General features: G+C 42.5%; 1 protein-coding gene and 1 long non-coding RNA gene across 2 annotated transcripts; one reads left to right on the top strand and one right to left on the bottom strand.

Moving 5' to 3' along the window:
* Positions 1-684: 684 nt before the first annotated feature.
* Positions 685-2,006, bottom strand: LOC308188148. Its single transcript, XR_013945179.1, has 3 exons — positions 1,796-2,006; positions 983-1,106; positions 685-802 (listed from the first exon to the last, which is right to left on the bottom strand). It is a non-coding gene; the product is annotated as an uncharacterized lncRNA (long non-coding RNA).
* Positions 2,007-2,471: 465 nt separating this feature from the next.
* Positions 2,472-13,720, top strand: BIRC2 (baculoviral IAP repeat containing 2). Its single transcript, XM_080576837.1, has 10 exons — positions 2,472-2,641; positions 3,926-4,049; positions 4,999-5,974; positions 6,085-6,184; positions 7,390-7,468; positions 8,194-8,242; positions 9,281-9,523; positions 10,744-10,998; positions 11,137-11,178; positions 12,051-13,720. The coding sequence occupies exons 3-10, from the start codon at positions 5,101-5,103 to the stop codon at positions 12,242-12,244; spliced, it is 1,836 nt and encodes a 611-aa protein (XP_080432963.1). The 5' UTR covers positions 2,472-2,641; positions 3,926-4,049; positions 4,999-5,100; the 3' UTR covers positions 12,245-13,720.
* Positions 13,721-14,169: the final 449 nt, after the last annotated feature.

Below are 14,169 nucleotides of genomic sequence, written 5' to 3'. Positions count from 1 at the left end.
CATCTAACAGAATGTTTTTCCCTAAAACAAAAAAAGAAGTAGGGGTCCATTCTTGGCTAAAGACCAGAGCACTACTACTGAAATTGCAGATTATGTTGTATCTCATCCTTGGTAGCACAGACATGATGAATTTACTGCTTTGAGCTGCTTGTATCTCCAGAAAACATCTGAGAGACAATCACTGTCAGTATCCGAGCATATCCAGAGCGTGTATTGGTAAAGTTGAAATCCTAGTGAGATAATCTGACATAGTCACTTATGGTGGTGAAAAACTAGGTTACAGGTCCCCTGGAATTTAAGGGAGAGCAAAGCAGTAGCAATGGAAGGCAAACAACAGTGTGTTTTTACCCTCTCCCCTTCAGGGACGTTTAGGCATGTTACAGAGGCACCATTAAAGCAAGATGTTTTAATGCTGTGGAAGACGGTGAACTGGACAAGGAATCAAGAGATGGGTCCCAGCACGGACAGACATTCATCAGGCCTCCTGGAGAATATTTCTGGATGTGCAGTCCTATCAGTTGCTTCCTGGCCTGTCTGTCCTACTTATTGCTGGCATTCATCATGCACTCATGCTGCAGGCTCATCATGTTCCACCTCCAGAAACTGGCTATATCACCTTTGCTATTTCAGTCAACACTGTCATTAGGTTTATTTTCACAAGCACTGGTAATGCGGCAGCCACACTTTTATTAGTACTGTCACCTCTTTGATTACATGGGACTCGCTAAGAGAGCAGTTCCCTTTGGTTGAGGAGAGCTTTATCCTAGTACAGCCTTCCTTCCCCTTCTCCAGAGCAACGAATCTGCAAAGTAGAGCATCTTGTTTATCCTACTGTTTCTTAGGTCAAGCCTGTGATTTTCAAACTCTGATGCAGTCGGTGAAAGGAATGCTCATGTTGTGCATGTGCTGCTTTTAGCTTGCATATGACTGGAAGCACTATGGCTGCACTCCTCTGCCCCTGCCCCTGCCTCTGGAGAGTTACCCTGGTCCCATGCTGAAGCTGGAGCTGGGATGCTGCTGGTGACACATCACCCCTTGGGAATTTCAGTGCTAAGAAACCTTTAGTTATCTTCTGATTTCATGGAGTGGCACCAAGCGGGGAAGCACTGCAGGACAGAGAGAGTTAAGGTGGAACAGTGAATTAATGAATGAACTTTGGGAGAATGTGGTTAAAAGTCAAGAGGCCACCTGGAATCTATAGCAATAGTTTCAACGTAATTTTATTTGGGAACTCCTGCTTGAAGTCCCAAGCTGAGAACATCAGCAGCTTGGTCCACGAAAACAAATGTTTCAGCAGCTGCAATTAAAGCCACGCATACACACATGCACAGAGCCCAGTTGCTTATGTGATACTGAGCTCCCTGTGTGCAACAAACTTGAAATCCCACACCCTATCCGTCTTCAGATAAGGTGTTTGGAGAGCTGAGTCCATTTTTGAAACCCTACTGTTGTCTTCTCAATGTCAGAAGCTTCCTTAAAATGACGCGTCGGCGATCTGATAACAATTTTAAACTTTAAGGTTGTTTTTCTTTTTTAGCAAGTGCTGAAACATTTCTATGTCAAGAATTAAGGGAAGTTAAATGGTGTTCCAGTACTGCCTTACTGCACTTAGATGTCTGAAATGTGACTCGGTATTATTATTGATGAGCGTCATCGCATATGACAGGAAATTTGACACCATTTTAGAACAGATATGAATGAGTCTTTTGCAAATTCACCTTACTGGAACAGTTACAAAAAAAAATACCCGTCTGTGTCATAACACGCTCTTCAGTCATGCTTCCTTTATTTTTACCCTTCAGTTCTCAGTTGTGCAAACACCCCGCTATCGCTGTCATCACAAATGCACCAAGCGGGGCTTTTTCACCTTCTGTCTGCCGTTTCTTTATAGGAAACGTCATATCGTAATTCTGCCGGGAGATTTTGAGCGCCGGTCAGTATTATGGTACCTCCTGTGGAAGTTTTTCAGACTTTTACGTGCAGATACCGTCCTAAACCTCTCCGATGGAAACGCGCCGTCAGTTTTGCCCTCCCCCCGCGACTTTCACTGCCTTCCCCTGAGACTTTCAGCCCTCAGGTTTAACCTCCGCGGCCGCCCCCCCCTCAGCTCGGGTTCGGCCAGGACCCGCGGGGTCCCGGCGCCTCGCCCCCCGCCCGCCCGCCGCCGGGTCCCGCATGGCGCAGGAAGGAGCCTGGAAAGCCCCGGGGCGGAGCGGGAAGCACGCCGACCTCGGGGCTTTCCCCGCCCGCTAGGAAAGTACCGAGCGTTCCCGCTCACCCCGGCGGGGACCGAGCCCCGCTCCGGGGGGCTGAGACGGGGCCGAGGGGCGCTGAGGACCCGCAGCTCGGCGCCTTCCCCCGGACACCACCACACAGAGGGAGGCGCAGGAAGCCCCCCGCCGCCATCTCAGGCGGGCGGGACGAAGGAGGAGGAGGCGGTGGCCGCCCTCTCCCTTCGGGCAACGCATGCGCTCCGCCGATCCCGGGGCTTTACCAGCGTCGCCACTGCCGTGGACGGAGTTCCCCGGGCCGGGGCGGTGCCCGAGGGGGCTCCGCTCCCCCTGAGCCCCGTGGCCGGGCGCCCCATATAGGCTGGGGCGCGCAGCCCGGCCGCCTGCTGCGAGGGGCCCGAGCGGAGGCTGTGAGTGAGGGGCTGCGGGCTCGGGGGTGCGGGACGCGGCCTGCTGCGGGGCTGGCGGGGAGCTGGGGAGCCGGGGAGACGCCTCACGGAGCGGGGAGGACGGGGACAGGGACGGGGACAGGGGCAGGGGGGAAAGGAGAGGTCCTGAGGGGGCTCCGGGGCTGTGTGGCAGCTCCCCCCTGCTGCGTGTCCCCGCTCGGTGCCGGCAGCGCCTGAGACAGCTCGCTTTCCCCTTGTGTGGTGTTGGGCTCGTTAAATATTGCTTATTTGGGCTTAATTAACTTATCGGTGTCGCTGCGGGGTAACCGGGGGGACACATGCGGTTTGGTGGCCGGGAGGTTGTGGGCATCGAGGCTATGTAGGGATATAACGCACGGTAATACTAGAGGAGTGTTATCAGGTAACAGCCCGAGCAGTCAGTGATTCCTAGGGATACATCATCGTGCTGTGATATAACTCGCTTATTTTGGCTTTTCCCAGTCGGGAGACGTTTTGGACTAGCGTTGTGCACAGACCTTGACATCTCAGTCCCAGCTGCACGTGGCCTTTGTGCCATTGTTAATCGCTTCCTCGGGATTAGGAAATTAGTGGGAGCACTAACAGGGTGGGTGACCGTGGTAAGCGCTAGAAAATGCAGTTTTCCTGTAGGGGACTTTTCTAAGGCTGTGTTATTGTGACATATACATCCATTTTGAGTCTTTCCTGGAAGAACTTGCAATAAATTGATACTGCAGAACAGGTTACTATATATATATTTATATAATTATAATATATATATATATTTAAGAACGTGTGAACTTTGTTCTTGACTGAAATTTTTGGTGAAGTTCCAAATTTTGCTGAAGTTACCCTTTAAATATAGTCAGATCTAGCTAAATAAGAAATTTCAATAGCTGTAATATAAGCCAGTGTAATAAAATGGGATCTTTATTGGTTGAGATTCTGCAGCCTTAAGCAAATTTAAAGGGGTGTACCATCTTCTGTACAAGATTTTCCCTCTATTTATGCTGATACAGCTTGTGATCGTGCAGCCTGATTCATCCATCTGCCAAATGCTTCTGCCTGTGGATTAAACAGTTTTGCATATGTGTCAGTAGCAGGGAAGTTGTGTAAAATCCATTCCATGTGACAGTACATAAAGTTGACTTCCTGAAACTAACTAGCTGACATCTCAAAAAAGCTTCCTCTGCGATTTTAGTGCTTCAGTTTGTGTAGTTCGTTTATGTAGATATTACGTGCACATCGCTTTGCGTTTTTTGAAACACTACTCTTTCTTCTTTACAGGTTTTGTTCCACCCAGAGGAGTTCATTGAGGCTATAGACATTTACAGTTTCTTCTTGTGAACAGTCATTATCAAATATGGAGACGTAGGCACCTTAGAAGGGACTTCAGTCTGAACTCTGGGAGGTAGTTCTGTGCACAATAAAGAAACTAAAACTTTATTTTTTTCCTTTGTTTGAGGTTTGCTTGTTTTATAAATATGGCATACAGCAAAAATTTAATTTATTGGTATAAAGCATTAGAATGTCCTGACACAAAACAATTTATTTATGTTAAATGCGATAAGTGCATACTTGTAACTAAGGCACCAGGTTAAAACTGAAATGCTCCGTTCAGCCTTTGCTGACAGTGTTACAGACAGAAAAGCCTGAGGCTCATTAAGGCAGTATGTTCTTGTCAGAGGCAATGCATGGGATTTATGCATCTCATAGCTGAATATTTGATACACTTGAAGTTGAGTAGAAACTGACTTCTTAAGTCTTAACAATCGCTACAACAATATGCAGATGTTAAGGGTGTTTTTGTCAGTTCAGTAGTAGCAGATACACCAGATCAATCGGGTAATGTCAGTTCAGGGGCTCTTTTGAGCGTAAGAAGCTGTTACTTTCAGTTTCCTAATGAGAGTTAAAAACTAAAAGTTTGCATGTGTATAGTTGTCTAGGGCACAGTAGATCCTAAAGCACTTGACATCATTTTGAACTGTAACATACTATTTCATTTTATTTGAAGCTTCCCCCTCCACCCTCCAGTTTTAGTTTCTTTATTGACAAAGGATTTTGATAAACCCATCTGAGGTTTTGCCCTCTGGACCCAGCCTCTACTAGCCTGAGTAATTGGCGCTGCTCTCCCAGATACAAAGAACAAGGAAAGCATGTGATGCATGTGTAGTTCAAGGGGCAGTCCTTGTCCTTTTAAACATGCTTTCTTTAATTGTTGATGGGATAGATCAGCTTTTGTGCAAAAGCAGTTGTGTAGACACAAGTACAAGAACTCAGCAAATGTTTGAAGTCTATTAATCGTGGCTAATTCTATTCGTACCTGTATTGAAAGTTGCACATAAATATTTCATTTTCAGGTTCTTACTTTTGCACAGGCAGGGGTTATTCAGAATTGCCTTTAATGCACACAGCTACCTCCCAGAGGAAGACTTGTCCCATTTTTCCAACAATACTCCATTATGAACATAATGGAAAATAGCCCTCTCTTGGCTAGCATGATGAAGCAGAGCGCTCTGTGTGGTGAACTGAAATACGACGTATCCTGTGAACTCTACAGAATGTCAACGTTTTCTACTTTCCCTGTCAATGTGCCAGTGTCAGAACGGAGTCTTGCCCGGGCTGGGTTTTATTACACAGGTGTGCAAGATAAAGTTAAATGCTTCAGTTGTGGCTTGGTGTTGGACAACTGGCAGCCAGGAGATAATGCTATGGAAAAGCACAAACAGCGGTATCCTAGCTGCAGTTTTGTTCAGGACATGATTTCAGTGAACCACCTCGGGCTGTCCTCTCATTCTGCCTTTTCACCTCTGGTCACAAGCGGTCTCTCATCATCTCTACATTCCATGACGCTTTCTCCAAGCTTTGAACAAGTTGGCTATTTCAGTGGCTCTTTTTCCAGTTTTCCTCAAGACCCAGTAACTACTAGGGCTGTTGAAGACCTCTCACACTTAAGACCTAAGCCTCACAATCCTTCAATGAGTACTGAAGAGGCTAGGCTACGCACTTTTCATGCATGGCCCCTGATGTTTCTCTTGCCCGCTGATCTGGCAAAGGCTGGACTTTACTACCTGGGGACAGGAGACAAAGTTGCTTGTTTCTCCTGTGGTGGTCAGTTGAGTAACTGGGAACCAAAAGATAATGCCTTGTCAGAGCATCGGAGACACTTTCCTAACTGCCCTTTTGTGGAAAATCTCACCCGAGACCAAACAAGTTTCAATGTTTCAAATGTGAGCATGCAGACTCATGAAGCACGTGTTAAAACATTCATAAATTGGCCAACTAGGATTACAGTTCAACCAGAACAGCTTGCAGATGCTGGCTTTTACTATGTAGGTAAGTAAGAAAACCTGGTATCTCTGATTTTATTCATACTGCTGTTTCAACATTTGTTTTAAAGTAACCTGTGTAAATGTTTGCTAGATATTTCGCCTTGTTTTTTAAAGGCCGCAACGATGATGTGAAGTGTTTCTGCTGTGATGGTGGGTTAAGGTGCTGGGAATCTGGAGATGATCCATGGATTGAGCATGCAAAATGGTTTCCAAGGTAACTTGCAAACTCTTTATCACAATTTGTTCATATCCTTACTGCTTAAGTACTTTTAATTTTGGCAGCTATATGCTGCGCTGAATGTTCTTAATTTTGCCATATAGTGTACAAATTCATTCTATCACTTGGATGTATTTCATGTTCATCTTTTTGAAAGCTCTGAAGTGCTAAAGGTGTCTTAAAATGCTTCTTCGTTAAGCATGATACTTAAGTCTTTCCCCTTCATAACTAAAAGCTGTGTGCATCCCCAAATCACTGTTAGCAAGTGATACTGCATTCTTAGTGAGCATATGCAGATAAGGGAAGCACTCAGAAAGCAGGCGGAGGAGAAAAAAAGCTTCTGAGCACTGAGGTAGAAAGAACTTAGAACTTCAGTCTAGTTCTGTGCACACACTGAATGTTCTTTAAGGAGCCTTTCGGCAGGTGTGGTTTAGTCTCCTAGGTGTAGGAAGGATTGTGTAGAAGGTTTCAGTGACTGTTAACACATCTCTATTGGAAAAATGACAGAAATAACTTATGGATACATTCCCTATAATTAAATGGCAGTTGCATACCTGACTGCTGTCTGAGCCTGTGGAAATCTCCATGTTCATTAATGACAGAAATAGCTGCACTTAATTTCAGGGAAGTGAATAATTATTCTTTATGCTCCAACTAATCTTACAAAGGCAATTTACCAGCTCCTGTTGGATACAGGATGTTTTTACAGTTAAATGACACCTTTGTTTCCCTCTGTTATGCCTGGTCAATAAATGTACTTAAAAAGAGATAAAACTCTGCGTTCATGAAGCAGATCTGGCTTTGGTAGTGGTGTTGAATTTTGATAATTTTTTTAAAATGATTTGAGTAAGAGAGAGAACAATAAGAAGTTGAGTTACAAACTTTGTCACTGCACTTTGCAACGAAGCTGACATAGTATTTATGATGTGTCGTTTTGATTAAAAGTGGTAGCAGAATGTAAAGCTGCTGCATTTATGTACGTAAGACTACTGACTGCTGAACATCGTGGAAAAGCTTTATCGAAGTGTTACCAGGTACTAGGCTATATCAAGCTTCCAGTTAAGAAAACTCATCTCTTCCTTCACTCAGCATGAAATGTGCATTTAAATTACTTTGTGCTATTGTAGATGGTTTCATTCTTTGTTTTTCTTCTTATTGGGAAATAGAAGGTATAATTGAATACATTTTTGCCAATGTTTCAGGTGTGAGTATCTGCTTCGTGTAAAAGGAAGAGAGTTTGTAAGTCAGATTCAGGCCAGGTTTCCCCATCTGCTTGAACAGGTAAACCTTACTGTTTGTTTTGCAACTTTCCTTTTTCCCATGTTGAAGAGTGCTGTGTTCTTTTGGGGAGTTCCATACATCCTTCTGCCTTACTTCTATATATATTTCTACTAAGTTTCTCACATGGTAAATGCTCTTTATGGGCACAAAAAAATAAACTCGGTGCTGAACGATGGCTAAAGGAACTGAAATATTGGAACTTACCCTGTACAGGTTACTCGTGGTAGGAGTTTCACGAGAAATTATTAAGTAGGTGGTATAATATTATAGTAGTAATTCAGGGGTTATAACACCCAGTCATTTAGAGACAAACCTTTGCTCCTCATTATGAGGCAACGAGATCCTTTGAGCCTCCGTGTCAGGAGAAGGAAGTTATGATTATGTAAGTTTTGGTGAACAGTGCAGATCAGCAATTGGTATTTCAGAAACCAGTCACAGGGAGTTCTTAATTGTCTGTGCAGCTCCTCACAGCTGAATTATCGTTATCCATACAAGATATGATAAGAATAAGCCAAAACTCTCTTAATAGAAGTAGTCAGCACTAACTTTATATTGGTTATGTAGTTGAAGAAATTGAGACTTGTGTAACCATACGTAAAAATACTTAACTGATATCATTCAGATAAAAAGCTCAGCCCAACTTCTTGAGACAAGAAGTAGCTAGAAAGGTATGTAGAAGGAAAAGCAATTCGTGGATACTAATGCAATTCCATTGCATTTTACAGCTCTTGTCAACTTCTGATACACCTGTAGATGAAAACATCGATCCTCCAAGTATGTATATTAATATAACATGAAAAGCATATTTGTGAAGACCCTCAGCACTTTGCAGACTTAATGATAAACTCTCCAAAACTAATTTATTTAGCGAATCTTAGGCTTTCTTGGGAACAACAATACTATAACTGTCTATGTAACATTAAAGAACAGACTTTACGGAAGCTCCTTTGAGACATATCAGCTTTCATTTTCCGTATTTACATACTGCCATATCCTGCTTAGATTTTAGTTTTGAATGCTTGGCACTTCCTTTATTTTTTGTTTCATTGTTGGGTTAAACAGAAACAAGTCAAGCTGGAGTTTGCTAAATCGATCTGTGGTATCGACCTTGGTGGAGTAGTTGCTGAAGGTGTCATGCAGTTAATGCAACTCCATTTTTAGGCACAGAGCTAGGTAAATTGTGAGTTGAGTGGCAGTAGTTGGAGAAAGGGTAGGACAAGCTGTTAAAGTGAAGTCTTTGAGTTCCATTGTGAGTGGAGCTCCAGTTACGGTGGCAATAAACTCCTCCCACAGGCTAAGTAGGAGATAATATCGTAGTCCCTGCTGGTTGAGGATGATGAGTCAGTCTCATGTGCCTGGTGCTTAGTAAGATGGATGGATTGATCAAGAGCTGAAATAGAGCAATTGCTTGCACTAGAAGCCCCGAATTTTGAGTTTCTAACTCGAGATTCAATCAAGATGCTTTTTAAGGCTAAAGTTAAACATGACTATAAGTGTGTGTGTATGGGAGGGGGGAACGACAACCTGAAGACACAATGGGAGTCTCTGATCTTTCTCTGGATTATCCTAGACTTTTTTTTTTTGTGAAACCTGACATGGGTCAAAGTTTATCATGGATTCAATCCAACTGAATGCAAGTAACTAGTTTTAAAAATGGAAACCAATTACTAAAAAAAAATCTCTTTAACCATTGAAATTACCTAGCTTTTTAGTGTTAGGTATTGCGTGTAGATAATGTTGATGTGTTGACTTGTAGGTTGTATGAGTATTCTGTTCTTTACCTTATACACAGTGATTTTCTTCTTTGATTAGTCATTCGTTTTGAACCTGGAGAGAATCATTCAGAAGATGCAATCATGATGAACACACCTGTAGTTAAAGCTGCCTTGGAGATGGGATTCAGCAGACGGCTAATAAAGCAAACAGTGCAAAGTAAAATCTTGGCCACTGAAGAAAACTACAAGACTGTTAATGATCTTGTGTCCGATTTGCTCACTGCTGAAGATGAGAAGAGGGAAGAAGAGAAAGAGAGACAGTTTGAAGAAGTGGCATCAGGTATGCATAAGGCATGAATAAAAATGAAAGCAGAAGTGGTTTGTATTGTTCTGCTTTCTGGCGTGATTTTTATAATTGTTTTTATTCACAAAGTGATTTAATTTACGTGCTCTTAGGATCAACTTCTTTAAGAGCATTATTTGGCAATCTGTATAGCTAGCAGTCTCGTAATTATTTCTTTCCCTTTCTGGAAGATGATTCATAGAGGTTCCAAGAGTTTAGAATCACCTTATTCTTTCCACAGGAACAAAGCCATATTTTTTTAATAACTGTGTGCCTTTATATCACTACTAATTAAATAAATTGAAACAAAATACTTTAACATACTTTTTTTCCTTTTCCTTCTAAATTTGCCTGCTTTTTAAGGTACTTGAACTGGTGAGCCAACATTTTCCTGTTCTAGGAGCTGGCTAGCTTTTACAAATTTAGGTTCTGTAAGATTGTCAAAGGTCAGCTTTTCTGTCTGAAACCACCATGTAGGTCAGACATTGAATGGTGTTTATTTGATGCACCTTTTGTGTTCCCTATTGCTACAAGACTATGTACATTTTTTGAAGACACCCCTTTCCCCCCCCGTGTTTTTAGAGTCTTTAAAGCAGTAATGAAACTTCTCAATTACAAGTTGAAATAAAATGGCTTCCTTCCTATTTGTATATTCTGCCACAAAAACAGAGATGGATTCAGCCATTAAATCTTCAAGAGACTTTGTTTTTAAAATTGTGATAGACTATATTTAAAAACTGAATCTAGTTGTGCTATGCTTCTGGCTTGCTTGCATATAATTCTGTTGGACACCTCTTAGAAAAGCTTGATCCCATCTGCACCTCAGTCATGGTTTTGACCGTCACTGACTGAAGTTAACCTGTCAATTGTCAGTGGGTTAGTATTTCTGTTATGCAGAGCTGTTCCACTTCTTTTCTTTGCAGTTCCGCAGAGAGCATGACCCGTATGAAGTTAGACAAGATCCCCTCAAACCATTTAATGTAGACATGGGAGCAGGAGGCCTTGTAGATGAAAAGGCTTCAGCTCCAAAGCTGCTTGTATGTGGTTTTCTTACGTATGTTCTTTATGTAAGTACCGCTAAAACTTCTTGAGGTCTTTTTAATGCTCTTTAGTAAGTGAACATTTCAAGTAGAGTTTATAATGTGTCGGTTACTAAGCAAAAATGCAGCTTGGAGTACTGTGTTCCTAACAAACACCCAATCCCTTTTCTATTCCAGATGATTTGACCTTAATCCGGAAGAACCGAATGGCTTTATTCCAGCGTTTAACATGTGTACTTCCAATCCTTGGTAGTTTATTGTCAGCTAAAGTGATAACGGAACTTGAGCATGACGTTATTAAACAAAAGACTCAGACAGCATTGCAAGCAAGGGAGCTGATAGACACAGTTCTAGTGAAAGGAAACGCAGCAGCCAGCATATTCAGAAACTGTCTACGAGATTGTGACCCTGTACTCTACAAAGATTTATTTGGTATGTCATTTTCCTTAAAAGGATGTAAGTTTATCAAAGACTAATTAGTGCTGTCTTTGCCATCTAAAGATAAAAGTCAGATGCTGTTGGAATGTAGATTAGTGAAATGACTTGGTTGTTCGTTTTCTTTTATTTTAGTGGAGAAGAGCATGAAGTATGTTCCCACGGAAGATGTGTCAGGTATCTTAAACTCCACTTTCTTACTTTAAAGGGTATTTTGGGACAATTGACTAACATCCTAAAAAGAGATTAACTTTGGTTAAGAAATTGATTTTTTTTTTTTTTTTTAATGCTTGACCCTCTCCCTGATTTATGTTGGCAGTTTTGAGATAAGCACATCTTAAGTTCATGCGCAGGCTTGCACGCAAGTCTATATGCCTTAAGCTATACATTGTGCCTTACACAGGACCCTTTGCACTAGGAGGTTGAGTTTTCTGGAGCTCGAGAAATTCAGATACATGCTGGGCTTGGTCCTGGTACAAGTTCTCACGAAGGCATTTGGTAGGGATCAAGCAGTGAATAATAGGCTAGCATTTCATAGGAGGTACCGTGATTTTTACTTTTCCAAAGTGGGTTATAGCTGTCCTAAGTTCTTGCTTGGCCAACAGCTGGATGGATAAACTTGTCAGACTTGAGTTTGAGTTAGCTCTGATTCTTACTCTTGTAGTTCAGATGCATATGAAACTTAATATGTTAACAGACTTGTGGAAAAGTACACAAATCTGAATATAGCTCACTTCCACCAGTCGTTGTGCTCTGTGCTTCTAATATCCAAACACAAAAAGTACAGCATATGCTGAAATATAAACATAAGTCTCAAGAACTATAGCTGGTCTCCAGTCCCTGAGCTGTTTGTTGTCCCTTAGAAATGGAAAGTACAGACTGGTTCCTTGCACGCTGGTTTCTGAGCTCTGGAAAGTGTGCTTATTTTCTCACTGCCATCTATATTTAGTGAACGTAGTCACATTCAGTTTCACCCTTTATTTTCCAATCTACTTTCTAAGTAGAATGCACATATATTCAGGCTGCTTAAAAGGTTAACTTTTTTCCAGGTTTACCTATGGAAGAACAACTGAGGAGACTGCAGGAAGAAAGAACGTGTAAAGTTTGCATGGACAAAGAAGTTTCCATTGTTTTTATTCCATGTGGTCACCTAGTAGTATGCAAAGAATGTGCACCATCCCTCAGAAAATGCCCTATTTGCAGGGGAACGATAAAGGGCACAGTTCGTACATTTCTTTCATAAGGAAGGAAACTTGCAAAAAGTCATCCGCCAGGCACTGAAGCTTAAGCCAGCAAAGTCTTGAGAATGGAAAATTGTGTTAAAGAAGATGATTAATCAGCTACCTAACACTGTTGTGTAATGAAGTATATCAACATTATGAATATACTGGGTCTTCCTTGCCAAAGACAATTTCTATTTATAAAACTAACTCACTACTAAGGTGATGTTTCTGTAGCTTTCCTTTCTAAGGAAAGCGACTTGATTAGTATGCCCTTATCTGTTTGAATAAAAAAAAAAAGGACCTTTCTTGTCAAGTTCCTAAAATGGAGCTTGGCATAGCTCGTCATGGGTTTCTTTCATCTGGATGTGGGGTGAGCTAACCTTGGCTGCTTGCCACGTGCCCAGCAGGCTGCACTTTCACTTACCCTCAGCAACATGAGGCAAGAAAATATGGAAAAGCCTGTTGAATCAAGATAAAGTCAGGGACATTGCTCAAACATCACTGTCATGGGTGAAACAGACTTGACAGGGAGCAAGACTAAATTAATTTATTGCCTATTAATAAGAGTAGGACAGTGAGAACTCAAAAGTGAAAAAAATACCTGCCTCGTCTTCCCAGGTTCAGCTTTACTTGTAACTCTTCTACCTCTTTCCTGCCCTTAGTGGGAGTGGGGGTTGCAGTCAGTTTGTACCACTTGTCTCTGCTGCTCCTGCCTACTTACGCTTCTCACCTGCTCCAGCATGGGTCGTTCCTGTGGGCTCCAGTTCTTCAAGAACTGTTCCGGCACAGGTCTGTACTGCGTTTCCTGGCAGAGGACTCGCACCAGTACGTGTTCCTTTCTAGGGTGACAGCTCCTGGTGGGAGCCTTCCTCAGTGGGTGTTCCATGGGCTGCAGCTTCCTTCAGGGTGCATTCACCTGCTGGGGCGTGGTGTCTGCCGCAAGCTGCAGGAAGGGTGGCTGCTCTCATGTGGTCTTCCACGGGCTGCAGGAGGACAGCCTGCTCCACCATGGTCTTTTCCACAGGCTGCAGGGCTACCTCTGCTCTGGTACCTGGAGCTCCTCCTCCCTTTCACTCCCTGACCTTGGTGGGCTGTTTAGTTCGTTTTCTCGTTTGTCTCTCACTTAGGTGCTGCTGTGCAGTTTTTTCCCTTTAATATGCCATCAGAGGTGCAACCAGGGTTGCTCACTGGCTCAGTTTTGGCCAGCAGTGAGTCCATTCTGGAACTGGCTAGGTCTCACAGAGGCCACCCCTGCAAGCCACCAAGATCCTTGTCTTGTACAGGATGTGAGGAAATAGTTAAGATGGCTGTTTATTAACAGTAAACTTCAGCTACCCGTACAGTTCTGTTTTGGCTTTCTTGTGGACAGGGTGGAGAAAAGAGGCTAACTGTTGCAGGAACAGTGAGACTTTTAAATTTTGTGTTAAGATATTTGTGTAATGTGTGTTGATAATAGTTTATATGAAGGCTGAATTAAAATATTTCTACTTCGCAAATGAGTGCTTGTTCATTCTGTTCTGATTGTTGGATATTCTCTTCAGGCTGCAGTGACTAAACTCTTCCTGTTAGAAGCGGTGGTATTTTTTTTTCCTGTGCTCTTTGGAAACAGAAACAGCATCTGGTACTTCCTTCTGTCTTGATTTTTTCAAAGAATAGAAATCCTGGTGAGATCTCAGGATCTTAGAGATGAAATGATGAAATGGAGGGTAGCTATGCAGCCACGTAACCTTTACGCTGAGGATTAAAATGTAAAAGCTACTTTTCTGTATTTGGAAGTTGACACTGATTGTGCAAATAAATAGTAGGATCTTCCAACCTCCTATGAAGTCTTGGGGCTTGTGTTATAAACTGGTAATCCAATGACTCCGGTTTCCTTAATGATTGGTTCTTTACCCTTTTCTGCTCTGGATACATGGACTTGTATATTAGATACCTACAGGGGGAA

Source organism: Anser brachyrhynchus (assembly GCF_964034855.1).
Source record: "Anser brachyrhynchus genome assembly, chromosome: 1".
Classification (NCBI taxonomy): Eukaryota; Metazoa; Chordata; class Aves; order Anseriformes; family Anatidae; genus Anser; species Anser brachyrhynchus.
The sequence above is the reverse complement of the archived record's forward strand: the minus strand, read 5'-3'. Positions and strand labels throughout refer to the sequence as shown.